The 27,058-nt window shown below is 37.3% G+C and overlaps 1 protein-coding gene across 3 annotated transcripts; it reads left to right on the plus strand.

Annotated features, from left to right (window-relative positions):
* On the plus strand, positions 1–2,941 carry LOC109100671 (40S ribosomal protein S24). 3 transcript variants are annotated; one of them, XM_042769093.1, is made up of 7 exons: positions 1–132; positions 779–844; positions 933–1,142; positions 1,738–1,851; positions 2,012–2,014; positions 2,419–2,444; positions 2,863–2,941. In XM_042769093.1, the coding sequence occupies exons 1-6, from the start codon at positions 130–132 to the stop codon at positions 2,422–2,424; spliced, it is 402 nt and encodes a 133-aa protein (XP_042625027.1). In that variant the 5' UTR covers positions 1–129; the 3' UTR covers positions 2,425–2,444; positions 2,863–2,941. The 3 variants fall into 3 exon arrangements, with proteins under 3 accessions (XP_042625027.1, XP_018969653.1, XP_018969654.1); XM_019114108.2 differs by lacking the exon at positions 2,012–2,014; XM_019114109.2 differs by lacking the exons at positions 2,012–2,014; positions 2,419–2,444 and having other exon boundaries at positions 3–132.
* Positions 2,942–27,058: the final 24,117 nt, after the last annotated feature.

The raw sequence follows: 27,058 nt of genomic DNA on the forward strand, positions 1-27,058 counted from the left end.
ATTATATTTTATTTTATTTAGCATCGTTTTTCATTCAGGCAGTAACTACTATACCACCACTCGGGCATATTCTCGGGCACCTACAGGTCCTTCTTCCTTTTCCTCGTCCCTGAGCGAGCCGACGCCAAGATGGTGAGTGGATTGTGGACAAATGATTATGAAAATCTAATTAAATCTTCGCCATCCGCCGGTTTCATATTGACACCGTTGCCGTAAAGCACACTTCATATATATAATAACCAACATGTGCCTTCATTTAGAGGATATAATGTGTACGAACCTTTCGGTAGACTGTAAGGTGATGGTGTGTCGCTTCATGTCATCGTGCTGCTCCTAACAGTGCCTAGGAGTGGTAAAATATTACATTACAGGCATTTATGTATCCATTGACCTGAAATAGGGAATATATATAAGTGGAAAACTTGTATCGACCCCCGTGTTTCTTATGGAGCCCATGAAGCTAATGTAGCTAAAGTGCTAACCATATAAAGAGCAAGTGTCTTAAGCTTCACAGCGTTTGCTCTGCATCTATACAAGCTGCTCACGCGAAATTTTGAATATCGCTATGAATAAAAGTAATAAATTATGTTGGTGGGGTTTACAGTAACTTACATGGCTGTCAAGTAACTGTTTAGGGTAAGAAATGTGATTGTCATAACAAGAATGATGAATTCTGCTCATTGAGAAATGCTTTCATCCAAGTTCAACATCAGCCCAGCTCACAGTTTTCCGTTAAACCTCAATATATCAACTGTTTCTAACAAATGTTTATTTGCAGAACGAGACCGTCACCGTCAGGACCAGAAAGTTCATGACAAACCGGCTGCTTCAAAGGAAGCAAATGGTAAGCTTGTGGCAGATTTTGTATGCTGGCTTAATGTAATTTAGTTTGCACTTAGCTGTTGCTGATTCATTTTTTGTTAATGTTTCAGGTTGTCGATGTCCTGCATCCAGGCAAAGCAACAGTCCCCAAGACAGAGATCAGGGAGAAGCTTGCAAAAATGTACAAAACCACCCCAGATGTGGTGTTCGTCTTCGGCTTCAAAACTCAGTTTGGCGGTGGCAAGACAACAGGGTTTGGCATGATCTACGACTCGTTGGACTACGCCAAGAAGAATGAGCCCAAATACAGGCTGCAAAGGGTACGCCACTCATGATGCTTGTAGGATTGCGTGATTAATAGAATTTAAATCGCAAGACTATGTGTATGCACTGCATGTTTCAGAGTGAAGTGTGGTGTTGATCAGATATGCCAAAGTTAAGTTTAATATTTAAGAATGAAGAAATTAAGATGGCCATAAATATTAATATTGTATTTTATACAGTTGGACTGTAAGATATTTTCTTAAACACTTTAGTTAATATTTACAATAGTAATATTTCTTTTATTTTGTAGTAATAAAAGTAATTTTTAGTCATTTTTCGATAATCACAAAATGTTTGGTGAAATTGTGCTGCTTTGCAAACAAGTACAGCAAACCTGCAGCTTTTTTTAAATTTTATTTTAATTGCAATCTTTTTTTTTTTTTTTTTTAATCAAGAGTCCTTTTTGTTGACCTTTGCTGTTTTAAAAAGATGAAAATTGTTAACTCCCCCTTGTTCAAAACTATTTTAGCTTCCTATATATGGAGAGAAAAATTGAAGTTGCATGAGTAAATGACTTTTTTTATCAGTTGAAATTAATCTTTTATTCATTACGTTTACATGTTTTATAAAGCTCTCTTTTGTTTTCCTCAGCATGGCCTTTATGAGAAGAAAAAGACATCTAGAAAACAACGCAAGGAACGCAAGAACAGAATGAAAAAAGTTAGAGGCACTAAGAAAGCTTCTGTTGGTGCTTCTGGCAAGAAGGTAATGTTAATTTTTTTTTTTTTGAGTTCTTAAGGATTTGGAAATCTTTTGTTTCCATTGCCCATCATAGATGTTTGTTTCGTTGTCAGTGTCTTAACACATGTTTTAATGTGTAACTTGTCATCTTTCCTCCTTTATCAAATGTACATCTGGACTGTAGAAGGTAAATACTTTCACACGTAGACTAACTGCTGTGGAAGGAGAGTCCGGAGTGATCTGTAAAGTTAACTCCAAACATTTAGCTGCTATGTTGATGGCTAATTCTATTGACCAGTATGTGATTGGAAGTCATTTTTACAGGCACCTCTGTTTAATCCCACTCGAGTAGTGAAACTAGTGTGCTCACTAATAGTGAAGTAGTAATCAGTAGAACAAGCTATATTGTAATTGCTCTCTGAAAATAGTTCATAAATTCATACGACAGTCAGATAGACTGTTTTTTATGGGGCTTAGTTTACATACCCACCATGAAAGTCTATTTTAGAGAGCAGTTCTAGAACTTGTTAGTTGAAAGTTCTCATTTTTGTCCAATCTTTTGCCCTCTTTTGCCTCCCTCGGATGTTTCAGAAGTGAAAGACTTGAGGTTTCAGAAGGTAGAGTGGAAATCGGCATGGTGTGCTGATGTTATCCACTATGACCGGTTACTTGAAGTGCTTTGCATGTTCAATCCCAATGCCCCTCCTCACTTGCAGATTTTTAAAAGATCCTGTGTTTCTAACACGGATGAAAAGATCTGTTTTATTGTTATTTGACTTATAAATCACTACTAATTTGTAGCATGCTGTGTGTGGTTAGCATTCACTCATTTGAGGTAAACTAGCCACTTGACTGCATGTCTGCAAGTTTGACAGGACCCACTGGAGTATTCAGAAGCAACCTCTCCCTCAGTTATATTTCCCCTTGAAATGAGAGTTTGTCCTTGATAAACATAATTAGATATTTTGTATGGGTAGTTTGTGTATTGTAATGTTGTATCAATCTCACTGTAATGTTTTGTCTTTCCTATTACAGTAAGACCTTCAGGGAAGACCATCGGCCTGAAAATGTTCTTGTAGATTGTCAACAAATAAATTCTTTAAAAAAAAGTGGATCCTGATGTCGTTGAGTGTTTAATCAGAAATGCAATTCTGTGTTCAGCAAAGGGAGACATATAAAATGTGCTAAGCAGTGGCTCCCCAGAACTAGTTGAGAACCACTGCTTTACAGTAGCCAGCTACCTGCAAAGTAAAACCTTACCATGTTTTATTACACAGCTCTGTGGAATACTTGATTCTGATTGGTCAATCGCGCCATCCAGTGGTATGTTATTCCTAGATAACAACTGCCAATTTGAATAACACACCGCTCATCCGGGTACTATGAGTTATCTTGACAGGTACTACTAATATGCTTAACGAGTCACTCCAATATCGTTGACTCTCTGGCACCATCTTGTGTCTGAAAACACTTAACCACTGCAAGACACAATCGAAAACTTCAACATAAATTAAAAAAAAATCTAAAAAGCAAATCATTATATATATACTGTACCTGTGTAGTAGTAGATACTGTACATCCAGCCAGTTGTTATCTCAGAATAAACCCCTTCAGGCTGATGCAAGACCCCTCTGGTTTATTCTGAGATGATAACCGGCTGGATGTACATTATCCCTTACTTAGAACAACATCTGATTTCTGTGGCATCACCTGATATTTTCAGTTCAAATATATTTAAATATAAAAGGTGTTTTAAGTTGTAATATTACACATTTCTGTTTTTTCTTTGAGCATAAGACACTCAGAATTGTTAAAAATAGTAACCAACTTCAAACCTTTGGATGGTAGTGTGTTGGTTTTGTGACCTCTTCACAATATTACTCCCCATAAATGTTTTTTTCATAACCTGTAGCCGTGTTAAAGTCAAAATATTGCCCGGTTTTATCTATGTTCTTTTGGTTGCCTCAGCTGAACTATAATGGCAATTGGCTACTGTTAATGTGGTAATACATAATCACAATGCTAGTGTTTACTGCGCACAAAATATGATGCAGTAGCATGACTGATAGATAAATGCCATCCAATTTTGCTTAAGTCGACCTGAGCTAAAGATTGCAGTGCATAAATGATGCTACAGTTTTACTATTGCATTATAGCCTCTGGTCAGTCTGCTTAAAAATTCAAACCAAATTCAAAAAATTTTTCCTGATATATTCTTAGGTAATTATGGGAACTGGGTCTGGCAGATCTATAATAGACATGAATTGGGATGTGTTCTTTATTACAATGTAATTAATTTAAAGCAAAATCTATGTAGATGGCTTTAGTCTTCATGTGCTTATGTGATTGTGCAATTAATTAGCAGCAAATATGGAACTGACCTGTTCAAGGTGTGGGGTGGGGAACAGGCTCTGACAGTCTTGTGCAAATTATGTCTTTAGGGTTCCCATGTAACCAGAGTAACCCAGGACCCCTGGCTGCTGAGAACCTGTGTTTGCCTAGTGATTCATAAAAACAGTAAATCCGTAACAGTATCCTCAGAGGGAAATCTGAGGATTTTATGCCTCTTTGTGTTCCTTCCTCATGGCATTGCACTTCTCCTAGGAATGTTTTATTAACTACACACACAGGTGCATTGTAAAGCATGTACTAAGTGTGCACTTCTCATTGCTCAAGTATCCTTTCTTCACACTAATTGGTCTCATTTGACAATGTTGATTAAATTAAAAAACGATAAAAGATCTACTTGAAATTCTTCCATTGCTATCAAGCAACCCCCCTCCAATGTAACTGTTGATCGGGGGCTGGAAACCCGGCGTTTATTCAACTTTATGGATATTATGCGTGCAAGACCTGTTTGACATTTTCTGAAGAGTATGTCATTAGCATGCCTGTAAAAAGCAATTAAAATGCACATAATCACAGTGGATACCAATAGTGTTTCCCCAAGGATCTCAGAGGTTTAAATTGCATTATAACATTTATTTGGCAGATCTCCTTCGGCAATATGCAGTAATTATATTAAAGTCTCCAAGTATGACAGCTTATAGCTGCTTTCAAAGCCATATGATATCTGTACGAGGCAGATAATGTTACATCAGAATGTGATTGATTTCAAACCTCTCAGACTCAGCAACTTGTTTCATCAGGGAACTCGAATGAATAGTTTATTTAAAAATTAGAATTAGAGTTCTAGAAATATTAATAAGTATATAGATTTTGTTTTTTATTATTATACAATTTTTAGAATGTAATGCTTTATATATATTTGAAACTAAATTTAGTTTCAATTAAAAAAAATGTTTTAATGAGCTTCACTACAAGATATACAGGTCCTTCTCAAAAAATTAGCATATTGTGAAAAAGTTCATTATTTTCCATAATGTAATGATAAAAATTAAACTTTCATATTTTAGATTCATTGCACACCAACTGAAATATTTCAGGTCTTTTATTGTTTTAATACTGATGATTTTGGCATACAGCTCATGAAAACCCAAAATTCCTATCTCAAAAAATTAGCATATTTCGTCCGACCAATAAAAGAAAAGTGTTTTTAATACAAAAAAAAGTCAACCTTCAAATAATTATGTTCAGTTATGCACTCAATACTTGGTCGGGAATCCTTTTGCAGAAATTACTGCTTCAATGCGGCGTGGCATGGAGGCAATCAGCCTGTGGCACTGCTGAGGTGTTATGGAGGCCCAGGATGCTACGATAGCGGCCTTAAGCTCATCCAGAGTGTTGGGTCTTGCGTCTCTCAACTTTCTCTTCACAATATCCCACAGATTCTCTATGGGGTTCAGGTCAGGAGAGTTGGCAGGCCAATTGAGCACAGTAATACCATGGTCAGTAAACCATTTACCAGTGGAGTAGGTTTCGTGCTGCACTCTTCATCTCCATAAAGCTGAGCAGGTGCCAGGTCTCACTGGATAGCTAGCTGGCATGACCCTGCCCTTGATAAAAAACACCAACCCAGCAGCTGACATGGCACCCCAGACCATCACTGACTGTGGGTACTTGAAACTGGACTTCAGGCATTTTGGCATTTCCTTCTCCCCAGTCTTCCTCCAGACTCTGGCACCTTGATTTCCGAATGACATGCAAAATTTGCTTTCATCCGAAAAAAAAGTACTTTGGACCACTGAGCAACAGTCCAGTGCTGCTTCTCTGTAGCCCAGGTCAGGCGCTTCTGCCGCTGTTTCTGGTTCAAAAGCACACGCCTGTGCACGGTGGCTCTGGATGTTTCTACTCCAGACTCAGTCCACTGCTTCCGCAGGTCCCCCAAGGTCTGGAATCGGTCCTTCTCCACAATCTTCCTCAGGGTCCGGTCACCTCTTCTCGTTGTGCAGCATTCTTTGCCACACTTTTACCTTCCCACAGACTTCCCACTGAGGTGCCTTGATACAGCACTCTGGGAACAGCCTATTCGTTCAGAAATTTCTTTCTGTGTCTTACCCTCTCGCTTGAGGGTGTCAATGATGCCCTTCTGGACAGCAGTCAGGTCGGCAGTCTTACCCATGATTGCGCTTTTGAGTAATGAACCAGGCTGGGAGTTTTTAAAAGCCTCAGGAATCTTTTGCAGGTGTTTAGAGTTAATTAGTTGATTCAGATGATTAGGTTAATAGCTCGTTTAGAGAACCTTTTCATGATATGCTAATTTTTTGAGATAGGAATTTGGGGTTTTCATGAGTCTGTATGCCAAAATCATCAGTATTAAAACAATAAAAGACATGAAATTTTCAGTTGGTGTTCAATGAATCTAAAATATATGAAAGTTTAATTTTTATCATTACATTATGGAAAATAATGAACTTTTTCACAATATGCTAATTTTTTTAGAAGGACCTGTATATGTTTAGCAATATATACGTGTTTGTGCATGTGTTTCTGTATGGGCTCACACTAAATGTCTTTGTAAAACTATGATTTTTTTCCTTTAAAATATGTTATTTTGTGTTCCGTAGTATAATAGTTAAAAGAAAGAAAGCCATATGGGTTTGAAGGTGACTAAATGTTGACATAATGCTCATGGTTTGTGTGAACGATCTCTTTAAATGTTCCAGAGCTGCCACTTAGTGGCGCTGTTTGCCTGGTTTTGCACGTTGACTCTTATAATAATCTGTCACACATACCACACACAAAAACATATTCCCTGTGGTGAGGCTGATTCAATATTCCACCAGCTGATTTATGCAGAACAATTCTCCACAGGAATGGCTAGAGCCAGGCAGAGGAGGGGGTAAAAACATCTCAAAAAAGACTGGTAAAAAATAATTATCTCTGGTGTCACTGTAGCAACAGTCTTTGAGGCTGATGTCAATGAAATATTGAACAGCACAATCACTTTGAATGTGATCTGAGGAGGGCTGGCGGTGGGTCAGGCAGAGCCACAGGAGCGCGCTCAGAATGTTCCGGAAACGTGGGCTGAATGCAGAGCAGGGAGCGCACCACTGTCTGCAGTCATTTACTATGTCAAAACACTCCTGCTTCTCCAAGTGTGCGAACCTGGCACCTGCTAGTTTGCTTTTTCTAAATGAATGTCACGTCTGTGAATATATATAATTAATATCACATTGAATTATTTCTCGTTTTGGTGCTCTATCCCATGTTCTTCTGTAGGCTATGTTTCTTTGTGTGTGGCAATAGCAGCAGTGCGGGGTTTCCTTTTGCTTCGTGATCTACACACACTAGCACATCGAGTTTGTCATGGTCTCGTTGTCAAGTGTGAAAGCCAGTCGTTCTCACACACCCGCAGAAGTCTGATTTCCTCGGGCTGCTGTTTAACTTGCTTAACTGCTCAAAGCAAATGGTCAGCAAAAAGTTGCATTTTAGCATCGTCATCACATTGACCACGACCTTTTAAGGAGATTTGCATAGAAACAGAAAGTCCTTGATGACAAAAGATGCATGCTGATGGTTGTCTTTGAGGTTGCAGATTTAAATAAGAGCAACAGTGATGACTGAACCTGAGGAAAATTTAACTGTAGGCTATGTTCTGCGACCATTGCAGTGATAGCAGATCTTTATCGACTGCATTTAACTAGCTTGTTTTTTCTCTCTCTGTGAAACTGAGCTTATGACACACTTTACTTTGACCAACTCTTAAGTAGGTCAAATGAGTTGAGATGTCCTTGGTGTCTGTCTCAGTGCTCTCTCTCTCTGAAGTCTCATTTACTTTATTTTCTGTTCACCAGCCTCTTTGCATCTTTGATAATTGGCACATTTTCCTATTCAGTCAGGTATATATCAACAGGTATCATATTGGTTGGTTATTTTCTTAATAGCCTATATGAACAGTCATCATGGGGTCACTTCTCAAGGGCATAATTAGTCAGGAACTGTATTGTACTGTACTGTACTGAGTCACACTTTGCAAGATTCAAACCTTTTGTTTAAGAAGAGGATCCATGAAGATACTTGTACGGAGTCTGTGAACTAATATAACGTGAATTAAGGTAAAAAAATTTGACATTGAGAACTGTATATGTTCAAAAGTTAAGTAAAAGCAGTAATATATTTAATTGTAGATTTATTATAATATTATTATAGTAATATAACTGTTTTTTATTTGAATATTTAACATTTAAAATATTTCTGTGATGACAAAGCTGAATTTTCAGCATCCATTACTCCATTCTTCAATGTCACATGATCCTTCAGAAATCATTCTAATATGCTTGTTTGTAGCTCATGTAACATTTCTTTTTATCACAGCTAAAAACATTGTGCTGCTAAATATTTTTGTGGAAACTGTGATAAAAAATTCAAATCAAAAAATTCAAAAAAAAAATAAATCCTTTAATGAATAGAAAGTTTAAAAGAACAGCATTTATTTGAAACAAGTCTTTACTGTCACTTTTGATAAGTTTAATGCATCTTTGCTGAATAACAGTGTTGATTTTTTTTTTGACAAAGGAAATTATAAATTTGTGTTCTGTTCACATTTACATATTTTTGAAACAGAATGAACAAAATCATTTTATGACAGATGACAACCTGGTGACCTCATTAAAATGCATGCACTAAACAAAACATCTACAGGATTTGTATTTATATAATCAGACTTTAATCCTAGATTTTAGGTTTATAACTATAATGCAGGGAAATATAGTGTTAGGTTACCAGGTTAGTCTAACCAGACATCTTTTCGATACATGTAGAGTGTGTGGGCGCACTTGTGTTCGATATTTCCTGACCACCCTGCATCTTACTGCAAAGGTTACAGCGTGCTCTCCCCACAAATTGATTAAAGGAGAGTCTCACTCAGTCACAGTAAAGTGCAAACAATCCAGCTCCCATCAATAGGAAAGAGGCAGCCGGGTAAACTACTGTGTTCAGGCAGTGCTTTGAACACAGCACACATGGCCTTTTCCATTTTCCGTGCCTACTTCTTAACCCCCTGCAGTGCTTCGTCTCTGTTCCTCAGCTATTCACTGTCAGATCGTATCTTATGTTTCCTTCACTGCACTTCAGACTTCTATTGTAAAAATGTACAGAGTAACAGTTCTGGCAGCTGTTGCTTTGAATCTTTTATGCTTTAAATCAGAGATAACAGAGCAGAGCAATAAAATAGTTTTAGATCTTGTCTCAGAAGGGATTTATGAATCATGCTGTGGTATTTTTGGAAAATGCCAACTTTTTACAGATTTTTATTTATTTATTTATTTTTAGTTTTAGTCCTTGAGTTTCATTAGCTGATATTCAGTCCAACAGCAGTGGGACTTTTCACCATTTGTAGGTCTATTGCTTCTCTGTGTCTGCGAGTTCCTGACAAACTGTCAATCTGGGCTACCTTTCCCAAAATCGAGTGAATTATCAACAATGCGATCTGAGAGAAAAATTGTGTAGTTTATGTGCTTACGATGCTTTTGAAGATAAAAAAGCAGCCCTGTGTATTAGTGGTGGGTATTTTCAGTGACTCATTATGCATGTTACGTTGTTATTCCAGTAGGTGGTGACAACTGTTTTTACGAGTGAGTCAGTTCATTCAACCAATTCATTCAAACTGCACTGATTAATTCACGGAGTGAATCAAGTCTTTATGAATGAATCATTCACTCGTTTAAAATGTGCTCTTTCATTGAAAATCAAAACAAGTAATTTTATGAGCGAGTCATTGAATCAGTCAATAGATTCATTCAGAAACACCACTAGTGTTCCTTGGAGAGGCACTGTGTTCATTCCACACTGACTTTGTTTGGCTTTCATTAATTCATTATGTTCGTTAGTGACACGGAAATAGGTCAAGTTCAAAGTCATTTGTATTTATATAGCACCTTAAAACAACATAATTGCTTACCGAGGTGCTTCACAGAAACCAGTAAAATAAGGAGTCAAATATAAATATTAAATATAGAGTTTGAAATATAATAAGAATCAAGATTAGGAATTGAACTCACTGAGACTAACATAACTAAATTATAAATAGGCCTGAGAAAAGACAAACTTTTTCAAGGATGATTTGAATGCAGATAAAGAAGGGGAAAATCTAACAGATTGAGGTAGCAAATTCCACAGCTTTGGGGCTAATACAGAGAAAGCTCTATCACCTTTAGATTTCAAACGGGACAATTGGACAGTTAGTAGTTTATCAGCGGATGATCTTAGAGATCTCTGGGGGGAGTATGGATAAATAAGGTCTGAGATATAAGCTGAAGCTGGACCGTGCAAGGCTTTAAAAACAAAAGTTAAAACTTTGTAATCAGTTCTGAATTTAACTGGTAGCCAAATTTAAATGTGCTAAAATAGGAGTGATAGGCTCAACTCTTTTTCTTCCCCATTAAGAAATGAGCTGCAGCATTTTGAACCACTTGCAAGCGTGAAAGGGAAAACTGGTTGACCCCAGCATATAGTGCAGTGCAATAATCAAGCCTTGTTGAAATGAAGGCATGAATATTATTAAAAGATAAGAAAGATTTAAGTTTCTGTAAACCCCCAAGCTGGAAAATGTCAAATGTAATGTAAAATGTAAGTTACTCCATGTTAACTTCAAGCTTGTTGTATAAAAGCAACATAGCACTTGCAATTGGACAGTTTGGTCTTAATATCAGCATGGCTGTGATTATCGATTTTCAGTCATATTGAGAACAACAGTGCTATTTCTCATGTGATATTACTTAAATATTGTATTATGTTACGCTTGGGCCACAAATCTGACTTCTAATTTTTACAATAACAGTGAGCTGCTGATGAAAGAGTCGGAGTTGTGGTGTATGCAGCAGTAGAAGAGGATGTGCTGCTTATATGGCAGTGGTAAGAATGACATAAATGGAGCTTTCAGCTCAGGGACTGGTAACAGATGGTCTTGGAAAATGAGGTTCTTCTCAGCAGCGTTGACGTGCACTCCCAGGCCCCCACCGCCCCCTATTTCTCTCTTTTCCTTTTATTCTCCCTTTACTGTTTCTCCCTCTTCTTTCTCTGTGCAATTTCTCGTGCTTACTCCCTTTCATCCCCAAATGATTTTGCGAAGGTGCAAAAGCCAGAGGAGTAGTCCTACATTGGTTTGCATTATCCATGCCAATACAGATGAAAAAAGATGCACAGATTTATGGAACGGAGGAGTTTACAGTCCTTAATCCCAGAACTTCTTTGAACGAATCATTTCGAAATCATTGAAAAATGATTCTAATATTAAATTAAATTGAAAATGACAATGTTTTCTGATATTAGATGCATTTAAACCTGTTGTAAGGGACTCCAACACAATATTAGGACACTTTAAAATACCATATGACCTACTCTTTAAACTAACTCGAGCGTTCGTTTGGGATGGGGCTATCTGTTTTTCTAGCCAATTAAAGTGACTGATATATGAATTTGAGATCCACATTTGGCATCCTCCAAAACTGCCCTGTATCATCTATTATGGATTAAGTGGTAAACTGTTTCTCTCTTAAGTAGACTACGGACATCAACTCATTTATTATGTCCAGACTGGACTTCTAACACTATTCTCCAGCTGAATTTAATAGAAATAGAAGAACTGAGAGGTAATAGGTACAGTTGCAGGTTTATCATGCATGGATTTGTGAGCTTGTGCTGGCCAGTTCTGTCACCTGGGTCCTGGCAGCCATTCTGGCTCTTCCAGACGCAGCTAGCAGATGGCAGGGCTGTGCCTGCCCTTCTCCAGGGGCTTCTGTGGATAGAAAGAGAAACTGAGACAAATGTTTTGCGACTGTACCTTTGTTACAGACCAGGGACATCCCCTAGCCAAGGAGTCTGTCAATGTCAATGTGTCCATATTTGTTGAAGTGCTTCAAACTGTGTGTTGGTATTTGTCCAGAAAGACCAATGAGATGTCATCCTTAATTTAACCACCCCCTTCAAGCGGGATGCAAAGTCAGTTCCAGGTTTTGATGCTTGAACACATGGCTTAGCTTGTAATGGTCTCTCACATTGAGGATTGGCATTGATCTCATGTCAAAGCAAACAATGCCTTGACAAAGATCTTCCTAAAACAAAATGAGGTTTATGAAATTAAAGCTAGAAATTAGATTTATATTCACACATACAGCACTTAAAATGAGATTGAGTGTATTTGATAGAAATATCAGCACTGAATCAATCGCTGGTATCCTTTGATCTGTTGTAAATTTTTGTACAGCGTTTCAACTGATGTCCTGTTAAATTTGATGAATGATTTACATAATTTATCAGCAGCAAAGCAGTTTTCTCTATGAACATCATGTTTAATTAAATCTACACTTAGTTATTATTTTAAAGGAGTAATTCACCCAAATTTAAAATTTTATCATTATTTTCTCATCCTCTTGTTATTCCAAATCCATGTGCTGTTTTTTTTTTCAGTTGAACACCAACGTGGAATTTTTTGCACAATTATTAAATACAAGCTAAAAAAAAAAAAACCACACACACAAAAAGAGCTCCATAGGCATCACAAAACATGTCCATCCGACACTTGCACAATTCCTCATAGAATAGTAAATTGTCCATCATTTGTGCATTTTCAAAATTAGTGTGTTAATGCTGTTAACACCAAAATACAGTCAACAAACTCAGTTACAAACCGAATTATACATAATTTTACCACCTCATATGAATTAGTTATGAGAGCATGTTGGACTGGTCATTTTTCAATTCTGGGCAAGAACATAATGTAGGCTAGACATGAGTTGTGTGGGAGGGTAAGATTATCTGCAAATAATCACCTAAATGTCAGCCTGTCCATCACTCAAGGCTATTTTCTGTATTTTTTTTGTATTGATCACTATGAACTGTTCTATGGTTAGAGCTACATAATGAATCTTTTGAAATCTGTGATTGTGTTTTACAAAAAAATAGAATTTTCATTTTCATGTGAACTGCACCTTTAAGGGCTAAGGATGTGTTATTTTATTTGAGCAACATTTAGGTACTTGTTTTATATGTGTTGGCTGCTGTTTTAATCAGCTGTCTGTTGTATTGGCATCACTACCTCTACATTGTGTCAGTTTCTAGGTACTAATATGTAAAATGTGTTGCCTTTAACCCCCTCAGGACCTTGCAAATGATTTGCTTCAGAGGCCACGTAGGGTTGGTAGAATTCTAATCAAGTGCGCTGAATCCCAAGCTTTGCTCAGGTTGCGATTCTTCACAAACACACACACACACACACAAAAAAAGGCATGAAGAAAACAACCCGAATATCCCCCACAGACCCAGTCACATCTCTCACTCCAAGTAGATACATATGCTGGTGTTGCTATGTCGCATCTTAGATGCTTTTGGTCAACAGATCATTTCCCCCTTCCTCGTTCTTTTTCAGTTTTGAAATGAATGTCTAAGTGGATGCGTTTCAATCATGCATCTTATTTCGTTCTTTCCATCAGACCGTCATTTTTCCATTCCAGACCTCTCCTGGTGCACTGTTGAATAGATATGTGTTGCATGTGTTAGTGTGTGCATCTCACTCGCTTGATTGTGCAGGAAAACTGTGTGAATGAGATCGCAGCATGCGGAGGACTGGAAGAATCTGCAGTGTAAAGGACTCTCCTGGCTCCCTCTGATCGCACGTCCCTGTTGTTTTCATGCAGAGAGAGGGAGTGACTGAGGAGTCGTGGCTTCAGCAGGGCCAGCAGATGTTCAGATCACTAAAGGAGGCTGGGATGGACTGAGAAACAGGCTCTGGTGGTCCAACCAGAATGACAAATCTGACTCTCTGGATGAGGGCCCACAATTTGTTGAACAGATTGCTGAGTAATGGTGTGATTGGATGCCGTGCGGACTGATTTTGTAACAGACTGATCCAAGAACAAGTTGTGTGCTCTCCATAATGATTGGGAAGCATTGTAATTGGCTTGTAGGAGGACGATCTCAAACCAGAGCTTTACCTCATGTGTCAGTCTGTTCTCTTATCTGAACAGAGGCTGTTGTTATCACAAAGGCTGGCACCTCCGGTCGTCTGTCCCTTACCTGCGGCTGATTATCTCCAGGCTAATCAGAGGCCGAGGATTGACTGAAAATGATTCAATCAGCTGTCAGGGATTAAGCCATCTTCATTCATCCTGGTCTGGATTGTATCAAGCTACGTTTTGTGTACAAACACTCACTCAAAATAGTTTTTATTCCATAAGATCAGAGTGATTGTGAACCGCAGGGTAAGAACTTGATTCAGTGAATTAGTGATTAAGTCAGGGTTGAACTTGAGCAGTATGATTTATATATATGTTTCAAAAGAATGATTTGCTCATTGATCCAGTATTCAATTTAAACTCACTGATTCGTTGATTTTGTTGTCTGCTTAGCAATTATCTATGAACAGTGTCTTTTATGATAAAGAGGAGTGTGCAATGCATGCATTTTTTCATTTGTGTTTTACAAAGAAATCATATAATATAGGGTTGGAGCAAGAACGACAGAATAAATTCTGTAATTGTTCAATCCAAATGATTCATATAATAACAGAATTTCCATCTTTGAGCGAATAGTTCCTATTAAGTTTTCCTTGAAGCTTCCTTAAATGCATTTTAGTGAACTCAGAATATGTAAATGCCTCCCAAACAAAAACCTCTATAAAAGTGTATTTTCAAGCATTTCTGTATTTGTATGCCAACTGGTTTTTTAATCAAATATAAATGAATAATTTCATTACTGTGTGAACAAAATCTAATTCAACGTGGAGATAAGAGAGCTTAAGAATCCAATTAAATGTTCCGCTTTTTGTGGCATGTTTAATTCATTGGTGTGTGGGTTGCTTTGTTACATGGTAACTATCATTTGCAAAATTCAAGTCATATGTCAATAGTCCTTTCGGTCATAAATTTTGCGTGCATGATATAAGGTGCACATTCATGCAAATTCAGTAATGAACCTTTTATTCAGTAATTTCAGCACACTAGTATGTGTTAGCAAATACAATTCATCAGTAATGGATGCCATTATTTTTGTTGGGCAGTAAATCAGTGGCTCATAAATACTTTATTTGCCAAGTTTGTGATGCATTTTGCCTCTTACCAGCAACTTACAGAAAACCTACAAGAGGGGGCGCCAGTAAAACAAACTAGTTAAATGGGTACTTTTCGTTTGAACATCAAAAATGCTTTATATGCTTATTTATTTAGTGTAACTGAATAAACTTGAATCATATCTACAATTCAGTAATATATATGATTCTCATTATGAGGGTAGAAAAAGATGTAGCTGTATTATTTTAACCAATTTAAGAAAATAAGTACGAGCAACAACTATTTTCATATTTGTTGCGCATGGGTATGCATTTCAGGCTTTCATGTTTTGTCTATTAATGTTATGAAAATACATAAAAGAGCTCTGTAAATGGCACTGATGTGTTTTACTGTACATGGATGTCATTGCAGGTCTAGGTCCATGTGTTCCCAGGATCCATTTCAACATTAGGCTGTATTACTGAGAGTATAGCCGTGTTCTGACCGTCAGGCAGGTGTCATTACCGCACTTCATTTGCAAGGTAAGTGACTAAGGGCTGTGACAGTGGTGGAATTAGTAATGCGCTCCTGCTGTCATTTTTATCAACAGGGCCTGCAGGGAGGACGTGATAAAATGGATATTCCTCCCTCTGCATTAATACTCTCTGCCCCACTTTCAATTCCATTTACTTACCCGAGAACGGAATGAGGAATTTTACTATCGATTGCTAAGAGGCAAGGCAGATTCTTGCACTACTAACGTGTTGATTTTAGTGCTGGAATCAGAGGATCTGCTGGATCAGAGGATATGTATGGAAAATAACATCTTTCATCTTATTGCTGTTTTTTATATCTTGTTATTAGGAACAGAGGATTGTGTAGTGCAGTGTAGTAAGACTGAGTTTGTCAATGAATGTGAAATGAAACGAAATATCACAATACACATCATCAGGAATTCCATTGTCTCATTTTATTGGATAGACCGGGGCTAGTTGTCACATTTACTCCAGTAAATATTTCTTAGGGTAGGTTTATTTTGAATAACAATTTCTGATTGGTCACAAGACTAAAAAAACTACTGTTGTTGCCCAGGTAAAAGATACAGTTCAATTTCACTATATGGGGTAAGCTGTCACAATTGAACCTCCAAATGAATTTAAACAGTTTAAAAGCTGGATTTTTGTTTTAAAAAATTTATAATTTTGTTCAGCAAAGATTCATTAAATGGATTCAAAATGTGACAGTAAATATATTTAAAACATAATTTATTTATATTTCAAATAAATACTGTTCTTTTCTGTTCATCAAAGAATCTTGATAATTCTGTATCAACGATTCCACAAAAATATTTAGCAGAACAACAGTTTTCAACATTTCGAATAATTAGAAGTATTTATTGAGCATCTTATGATTTCTGAGGGACTGGAGTACTGCTGAAAATTCAGCTTTGCTATCATTTGGAATAAATTAAAATTTTAAAATATATTAAAACAGAAAACAGAAAAGATCATTTAAAATTATAATGATATTTAACAATATTCCTGTTTTTATTGTATTTTCTTTTGGACTTTTTGTGCTTTTAGATGACAAGACAATGGAGATTGACAGGAAAGTGTTGAGTGGAGAGGGGGGAGCGGGATCAGCAAAGGGTCGAGATTCAATCTCAGGTCGGCCGGAGGATGTCAATGCGCTATATAACTAAAGTTGTGCCAACCCCAAATTTTTGAACAGTAGTCTATATTTATTATTATAACAAATATTTGTGTACATTTAAACATTTGACAACTTGCTCCAATAACCAGGTATTTATAAAAAAAAAAAAAATGAAATATTACTTTAAAGGATTCACAAAAATATTGTAATTTAAGACTGGGTGTTTGAAACTAACATACAAAATCACTGCTATTGAAAACATCCACTTGCTTAATTGAATTGGAGATACAGTTCTTGTGACAACTAGCTCCAGTCTCCCCCTGTGTGTTTGGTGATTGTCATCACAGCAGAGTGATGCCGCTGGTTCAGTGTTAGAGGCCAGTGATGCTGTGTAGCAGACACTGCTGCAGTTTACAAGCTGGGTGGGGGAAGCAAATCAATAGCCATTGACCTTACGGTTCCTTTTCTGCTGGAGTGACTGACCACAAAACAACATGAGCTATTTTCCACTGCCCATGTGTTTAACACAGCCACGCTTCTTTCATAAGTAGGAAATCATCATTTATGAATCAAAATAAGGAATTAAAAGCTTTGTTTTAATCAAATAATGTGCACTCTAATTTCCACTCATGAAACATGTTTAACACGATTAATCCTTAATAAGTGGAAATCCATAATGTGCACTGTGCCACAGTGAGGTTCACATCAGAGCGCAGTTATAAATGACTTAAATGGTGAAAAGCACTGTTTAAATATGCATGCGATGTGGAGATAGATAGATGGGAGGTCAAACTCCTGACTACTTACTTACCTTTCAGTTATTCATGACAAAATGTTAAAATACATCGCCGCCCATATTTACCTGCATTTGGATTTGACAGCATCTGTGAACACTGTCTGCCAAGGCTGGAACTCGAGCATCAGCTGTGGACAGAGCTGTGGATGAAACGCTTTGGGGATTTGAACTGGAGACCCCGGTCTCATAACTCTCTGCCATACGCATTGCAATATTCAACATTTATGAGGTTATGATTTATGAGCTGGCAACCACACAGGTCACTCTTGTTTCTTCAAAAGCATCAGAGGAGTGTGGCGTTTTCACAACGTGAGTCTAGAGGCCTCACAGGAAGCAAAACACCAGCTTATTCTCTATATCATTTTGGACCCACATTCATGATACGTACAGGGATCAATCATTTCCATCATTTTCAAACAAAATTAGATGATCATAAAAGTGTTTTTTCAAGCCATGGCTTTGTGTGTGAAAAAGAATTCACTGAAAATCATCAATATTAGCTCCAGGCTTTCATCCACAGAAACTGTGATGTCTGATTTGTGATTGAATCTTTGTTTTTAGTCTGACCTTTTATATGAATTGATAAACAAATCAGAATGATCCAGTTTGATTTGGTCTAAATTATTTGAGCATGAAAAACTGTTCTCTTCCTCAAAAATTCACCTTTATATTCCACAGAATAAAGTCATGCTGTTTTATAACAAAATAAGAGTTAGTAAATGATGAAAGAATTTTAATTTTGCCTTTAATTGGCCAGTGTAAAGTAGCTGATTGGTACACAAAAACAACTAATAAAAAACTTTCACTTGTCTGAGTTCTGACAGAAATACAACAGAACTGAGTTATGACAAAAGTGTACATTCTTAATGGATCTGAGATGTAGGCATGATTTAGTGCCTGCAGGCATTACTATTTCAGGAACCACAACTGATGCTTGGAGTCCCTGTGGAGAGCCTGTTCATCCTGCATGAGATTCTTCCAGAAAAAAGAAAATAAATCAGAGTTTAAAAAAAATCCTTGAGCCTTTGCGGAAATCAGATCAACCAAACGCAATGATCAACAATTAGTGGTATTATCATGCCAACGGTGTGACAGTCAGCGCGGATATCCAGACAGAACTGTAGGTGTCACTCCTGACATAGAATGGGGGAGCTGTCATTCCGAGTCAGTGAGCCCTGTCTTGCTGAAGAGGGCCCCAGTCAGATGTTCACTATGCATGCTGCATTGTCTGCTTGCCTGTTGGATAGGGCTGGCAGCAAAAGGTGACATCTGGTGACTAATGTGCTCCCATGTTCCCCCTCTTCTCTGGGCGGCAGATGCTCTGCACAGGCAGATAGGAAGAAGGGGTGGGGGAGTGGGGTGAGCTTGAGATGGACAGGTAGTGTAACACGTGTGTGTTATAAATGCAGTCTTTTGTAATGCTTTTTTGCAGCTGATCTGTTGGTGGCTGGTGAAGAAAGAGAGGAAACAAACAATTAGCACACGAACACTGTTAGATCTAAAACTGGTTCAGATATTTTGGATGACAAGTTATTTATAGCCAAAACACTAATAATAAATAGACTTTTTAAAATCAGTACTGGATGAAAATGTCTCGCTTTGACATATCTGCCATAGTGAAACAATTTGAATGTGAAAAGGTTATTTCTTTAAAAAGCATTGTTAATCAGTACTCAGGGTTTTTATCTTTTTTTCCCAGTCTAAATATCCAAACATCCTTAGAAACTAGACTCATTTGCTTGAAAGGCAAAATTTTTGTAGATAATTTCTTGTTTTTAGAGTATATAACTTGGTGCAAAAAAAAAGATAATAAAAAATAATAATACAAATAATACATTTCAAGATATAATTATAAGGTATAATAGTTTTTTAATTGTATTGTACAGTATTACTTTTATTAATTTAGTCATTCGTTCATTCATTTCTTCATTCACTAATGTATATTTTTATTTATATATTTATTTATTTACTGTATTCAGTTGAATTTTATTTATTTAATTTTTTTTATCCAGATAGAACTGTTTCACTTCTGACATTTAGAATTTTATACTCTCTATATATTTGGATATATTTATTTTTAAGAATGGATAAAATATTTTATTTTATTTTATTATTTTTTTGGATTTCTATTATTCTTGGCTCTACTTTTCTGTGGTCGTTCTGGGATGTGGCTCATTCTTTAGGTTTAATGGTGTCTGGAGATTTTGTTTCAGCAAATCTTAAAGGTAATGCTTCCAGGGAGCTTCTTTAACCCAGTCTATACACTACCACGTATTCCCATCATGCCATGTCACCCAGACAGCTGTGCTTAACCTCCCTCTGGCCTTTTTGCACAGCTGCAAGTGGGCTCTTATACCCCTGTCTCACCCATGAGTGGGCTTGTGAACGCAAGTACATGTGACAGAGGAGTGGACAGCTTCCTAACAGCCCTCGTTGTTTCTTCACCACACAGAGACTTACAGCAGAAGTTCACACAATGCCATGCTGTGTCAGACCGGCAGTGCAAAGCTGTGCTGTTTCTAGAAAGCCTCCAGTGTAAAACAAACACAGAGCGATGGGAACAGACTGATGAAATGTCTCCATTGTGACATTATATTTTCTCAAGGAGCCGTCATTTTGGAAGATATGCGTCTATCATGGATTAAAGTGTGCAAAAATGGCATGTGTTTCACTCAGTATTGGTGATAGTCTCTCTTGTTGTCTGCACAGGGGTGATTGAACTGCCTTTATGCTAATATGGCAATTCATACATTCCACAGGAAGAAGTTATTAAAAGCCTTTTCATTTTAAGCTATATTGCGCTGTCTTTCCAGAGAAAATACCCGTGCTCTTTGAGATGAAAAATCTGCAGAGAGAAAATGAATTGGCAGGTTGCTTCCCCCGGGGTCTCCTCTATCAGCTAGTGCAGTGGGTGACAAAATGCAGCGCATGTGTTCCCAATACAAACCTTATTCCATCTGTGGCCCTATCAGCCAGGAAATGACATATTTATCAGAGCAGTGTGGCCTCGCAGGCAGCAGAAAGCATAGGGGCTGCTGACTGTGAAATCTCCCAGAATTAACTGGGGCTGTCCTTTTCTCCCTCCACATTACTATTCCCTGAGGGCCGTGGGAGTTCAAAGTATCATGCATCAAATTGCTTTCCTATTTGTTGTGCTGCATACAATTGATAACATTTGTTTTGACCAAATAAATGCTCTAAAATAATAAAAGCTTTCGTTTAAGCATGCAAAACTATGCAGCAAAATAAAGAAATCACTGGACCGACTGTAATCTTTTGCAATCTGAATTATTTAATCAAACAAATGCGTAAGTAAGACGTGGAATGAAAAGACATGCAAAGTGTTTTAAGAATTGGAGAGATGAAAGATCTAGCACCGAGATTGAATAAACCATTACTGTCTTCAGTGCCAGGGATGAAACTGCATGCTATCAGTGCTCAAGCATTTCAGAACAGCCTGCGGAAAATGTTTCTAATATTGTCTCAGTTTCTGTGCTTGTTTTTTTTTTTTTTTTTTTCCAGGAAACTTATGCATGACAGCCTAAATCAGAAAACATGTACTTTTGGACCATGAGGTTTATAGACTACAGCTAAATGGTTCCATTGGTAATCGTTGTGTGACATGGCATGATGAAAAACTTATGCACTTATATTAGACAATGAACAAAAAAAAATCTAAATAGAACAAAAATAAATAAATACATAATAAATAAAGACCAAGGCTAATTATTTTAATATTTTCAGTTAAATATTTTAAATTGTAAAACAGTTGTGTTTTATTTCTCCTGCATTTACGGAATCATTTAGAAGCATATCAGAAATAATTCACAATTGTTTATTATTCTGCAGATCAATACAGACAAAACCACCAATAACAAATAATGGCTTGGTTGTTGTTGTTGTTGTTGTTTTTTAAAAACACAATTATGTAAGCGGTAGGACGAGGTGGAGGTGTGTAAACAGATGTGGTGTCAGTGTGGGGCACAGTGCCAGGGGTGTGTGCATGTGGCTTTCCTGTGTGTTCAACAACAAACAGACCATACACACATCTTACACGGAGTCAAACGTGCCACAGTGTCAGGCCAGGTTCATTCCAATCTTGGTGCTGTAATGTCAGTCTATACTTGGTTATTTTTGGTATTCGGCCATTGCAACTGTTGACCTGTACAGTATAAATCAGCCAAGAGTACACAATGTACAGAATAACTATTGAATGTGATCGGTTTCCTTTAGCTAACAAAGGGATTCAAATTAAATGGATGTTAACTCACAGAGCTAATGGTATTATGTGAAAAATCTGTACTTGGGTATAAGCTGGTTGAATAAATCACATTTTTCTCCTCTGTGCTATTAATCCATCAGTTTCCTTTAAAAATAAATGGCTAAAATGGGCAGTTTTAAATGTCTAGGGATTTTTCTTTTCTATCAGTCTTCTATATTTGTCCCACAGGACTGTAACATTCCACCCTTTAGTCACTGCATTAGAGCTGTAAAGTGCAGGTAGCAAGAAAACACATCCGATCACTAGCCGGGTAAAATCTTCTCCTGTGTAATTGCAATGTTCCACTTCAAAGCCTCTGACAGGAAGGCTGGTGTAGGAGTGAGATATCCTTAAAATAGCAATTAAAGAAGCCGAGGAATAATTTGACCTCTGCTTCCCTGGGTCACAACACTGAAGAGACTGAGTATATTGAGATTCTCAGCTGTACCTTTCAGCCACTGTTCAGAGCATTTATATCAACATCGCTGCTTCCCCGATTAACATTCCCTCGCTTAAAGGATTATTATGTCACAGCACGTCTCTATTTAGGTTCTTCATCATAAGTACGTATGGTAATGCGGCAGTGAGTCCATTTGATACGTCCAGTACTCCACTTCAAGCTTCACTAAAATCACTTTATTTAAACGGATGTGCCGAGGATATGATGATTAAATACCAACTTTTCTGGCAAGGCTGTTTTTATTTTAATTCTACTGTATGTGAAATATTGATTTGCAGTTGTCATTGTTGCGAACATTAACCTGGATGAGGGTGGGCAGGAAGTAGTTAACTCCCTGCCACATTTGTCACGGGAGCATGTACGATGCTCTCCGGGTTGGTGGCCTGATTTCCATTTGGGGATTGATCTCTGTTTGCCTGCGCTGCCTAGTAACGGTCAGATCTGGAGTGTGATTTATGTAAATCGGCTGGCAGGGGCTCACGGGTCAGAAGCGATCTGTTGTGAGACCACTGCTTGGCAATTGCAGGACAAGACTCTACTATCAGTCTTCTTTAATAAAACATCCGGATACGATACCCAGCACCTTCTAATTATAAACCATCATTAATTTGCATTCATTTTGAATTGATGAATTTACAATGGATTGTTTTATTGTGTCTTTGGATCCAGCTGAAGTGTAATATCAAGCAAATAAAGGTATACTTTATATAACATATTGCTCTGTATTCCAAATCTTCTAAAGTCATACTACAGATTTGTGAGAAATAGATTAAATTTTACATTACTCACATATATTCTTCCTCCTCAGTGAGATTAACTTGAGAAGCAAATGAGTGAAATTTATGAACTTGAGAACTGGATCATTCCAGTTTAGCAAAACAGAATTCAAATCGGTTTTGTGAACCGAATCAAACAGTTCATTCAGAAGATCAGACTCAAAAGAATGATTCATTCACTTATCACACATAGCTATATGACCAATCAGCATTGAGGACCAGAACCATCTATTTTATAATAAACTGATGATGCACTGTTCTGATCTGATTGCTTAGTCAAGATGATAATTACTAATGTTAATGGTTAAATCTGAATAACAATCTACTTAAAGGGATAGTTCACCCAAAAATGAAAATTCTGTCATCATTTACTCACCCCTCAAGTTGTCTATTCCTTTACACAGCTGTAATAAAGCCAGACTGAATTATGCCTGCTTTGACCTGTCTCAGCACAAAATATACAATTGTAATTGCTATGTAAATACATTCATGCCATTTATGCAGCATTATACAGTCTGTGTAAAGGCACCTTTAGTCAAATGTGAATCATTTTGCAAATGTATCAGGTTACCTTCCCCAAGTATTTTGTAGTAAAACAACCAAGATGATATTTTTTATTCCTTCTAAGAGTTATTTATTATATTTTTTACCTCAATATGACTATTTTGCCACAGTTGAGGAATAGAACATTTCTAGAGATGTACTGCCCAATCAATACAATGTACACCAGGGATGCAGCTCTGTGGCTATGTCAGTGACTTCAAAGAAGTCACACACACTATCTGAATGCATGTGGGTTTTGCCTTTGAGTGCAAATGTGTTTGCGGTTGGGTCTGAATTAGAGGAGTGCATTGTAGTGTTGATCAGAGTGCTGTCATAAGCTTCAAGCCATTCTTATCTCCTTTTTGCAGCATGGCTTACAGTGCCTTCATTTGGATCACCAGCAAAACAAAACTGGGCAAAACAGAAGCAGGAATTAGTCAGTTTTCTTTTTATCCCCTTGTGTTAAAAAATGCTAACATTTGACACAGCGAAGAATTCTGAGAGGTTCAAAAGAAGCATGACATTCGCTAGTTTTCTGTGCATCACCTTAGATTAATGATATCCAGATGATGCAGAGCTCACGCAGACGTTTCTTTAAACAGAGGCAAAGTGTCATGAAATAATTAGAGCGGTGCTTGCCGGTCCCTTGTGACGACCAATGCAACTGCGCCATGGTGCAGCACTCGCCTTGTTTTCGGAAAGCTCAATCTGAAACGACTCTTATGAGGGTGAGCGCTTCGGTACCGGTGCAGATGGTCTCGGGGCCATGTGGGCCAATGGGAAATTTAATTGCGCTGCATTTAAAAGTATCTGTTTTAATAGCAGGGTTCTGGAGTTTCCCGCTGGCACGTTTTAATTAGTTTGAATACATTAGGCTGCTGTTGGAGCATTACCTGCCAGGATTGATCACCGGACTGGGACTACACAGGGGCCATTTGTATTCACACCCGTTGGCCCCATAGATTGAAGCAGTTATGCACCCTGCAATTCAGTGCATGGGTATTTCTGCTTCTCTTTTTCAGCAGCAGGTAAAAATGGAAACCTATTGCCTGATGGATTACAGCAGTTTTAAGTGCGTGAAAGTGTCTGAAAGCAGGAAAATCACACACTGAGCGGTTTTCAGAAAAAGTATGGAAAGGTTAAATTCGTAAGTACTGAGACCGCATGGCACATTTTTCTGTTTTGTTTCTCATTATACTGTCAGATTTATTGGTGTGATGATGTACCTTTTGTACTAAATTAAAATTTAACAATTGTTCTGTGATTTTGTACTTTAAGCAATGACAGAGATTCAATTTCATATGAGGCTGATTGATTTCTTTCAGCACACTGTACACGCATATGCTGTTGTTCATCATGGTTACCTAACACAGATGTTCCCTGAAACAGCTTTTTCCTCTTTCGCAATCATAACTTGGGCGTAGAATACAATTCGATATAAGCAGAACAGCTACGCCCTGATGGAGAACCGCAGCACTGCTGCTCAAAATCCCTTGGTTTCTTATCTCCTCCAGTGAAAAGTGCACTTACAGCTCCTCAGGACCCCAACTATAGCTGTATCAGTCATCAAAAACAAGCTGACTAGGTCTAATTTGTGTTATGAAAGAGAGAGCGAGCAAGTCTTAATTTGAAAAGTCCTGCATCATGAGCCCGCAGGCTCACACTGGCAAAGACTTTTTAGCCATCAGGACTGCAGAGGCTGCCTGAAACGTTGTGTTTTTCCCTGCTGCTTCAATATTATGATTTCCTGTGTGTCTGTAACCACAGGTTACTTTCAAGGAAGGGTTTCTATGCAGAAAAAAGTGTTTACTGTGATTACAGGGTCCAGGCATTATTGACATTTTGAGAAAAAGTAGAAGTTGGTAGTGTTCATTAAAGGTGATATAAGTGAGGTTAACCACTTTGGGACCAAACTTAGCCACTGAAGTAGACAAGTCCTATCTTTTAAAAACCATATCCCACAAAATTAGGAGAAAAAAAAATGTCATCATGACAACACTGATTATTTGATTACACCACTAGAAATGATATAAATGCTGGTTAGCATGACCTCATTAGCCCCTGCTGGCAGATATTGTAACTACACCATCTGGCAACAATAATCATCTTTCCTGTTGACAGCCAGTCAGACAAGAAATTAAATGTTCAGCAAGCAACATTTAAAATTCAAATATTTAATTTAACATTTTTATTTGTTTTATATTTATTATGGTAATAAATATATTGGTTGATATATATTGGTATAATGCATTGGTTGAATTTTAGTTTGATTTTATAGATGATAGATCTGTTTATCATTTTATAAAAAATATTTATGACATGTTTAATGCAAATGTGTATGAAAATTTAGTTTTTAAAAACTCTTTCAGATATTGTTTTTTATTTATAATGCCATAAGTAGCTCTATTTAAAAAAAAAAAAAAATAAGCCATAAGTGGGTTTTAGTTCTATAAAACATTAGTTCATTTTCTGCATGGATTGGCATAACACTTTAACACTTTAACTTTACTCTTAGTACAAACAGGCAAATCCAGATCAAGCAACACTGGATCCCATTGACTTTCATTGTATGAAAACTGAGACACATTTCAAATTATCTTTTTTTTTTCTGCTTCAATATATTGGCTACCCGATGATGAGAAGACATGATAAATTGAGATCTCTAGCTAGTATTTTAAATGAAACATACATAAAACCATGAGAAATACCTTTATTTATGATCAGACATCAATCAGTGTGCAGTAATGGAAATCAGATGGGAAAAATGTGGCAGGAATATTATTATTAATCTGTTGCCAAGGAGAAAAATGAGTGTGTGGGTCCTGTAACAATCAGAGCTGTTTTGAGCTTACTAGTAAAAGCAGATGTTCACCTGAGACCCTGCCAAAGATATGTGATGTAACAGGTTGAGCTGTGAAGACCCTCCTTGAATCTCTTCCCACTGGTTCCCCACAGGCCTAGAGCTGTTCAGGGCCTCCAAACCTGAACAGACCTCAAGGAGGAGTTCTGACTACTCCATTCTAATACCGCCACATGACACACAGTTGCTGTGGAAATGTGTGTGGGGTACTGGGAAGGGCGCCCTGTGTGCTTTTTGGATGCTTAGGAGACCCATGTGATCTCTTTAATGATGCTTTTCATTCCAGTTCCATTTTAGTAGTAATTCACTATGCTTATTCACACAGTTCTTTTTTGATTCTGAAAATGTTTGAACATTATCATCGATTTCATAATATACATACACCTTCCACTAATAGCAGGCAAAGTTCTAATTTAGAGAAAAGTCATGTTGTGTGGTCATTATGTCTATCAAATCTCAAAGTCATTCAGAGCTGAGGAATTTTTATAAATGAACTA

This window comes from Cyprinus carpio, chromosome A13 (genome assembly GCF_018340385.1).
Source record: "Cyprinus carpio isolate SPL01 chromosome A13, ASM1834038v1, whole genome shotgun sequence".
Lineage (NCBI taxonomy): Eukaryota > Metazoa > Chordata > Actinopteri > Cypriniformes > Cyprinidae > Cyprinus > Cyprinus carpio.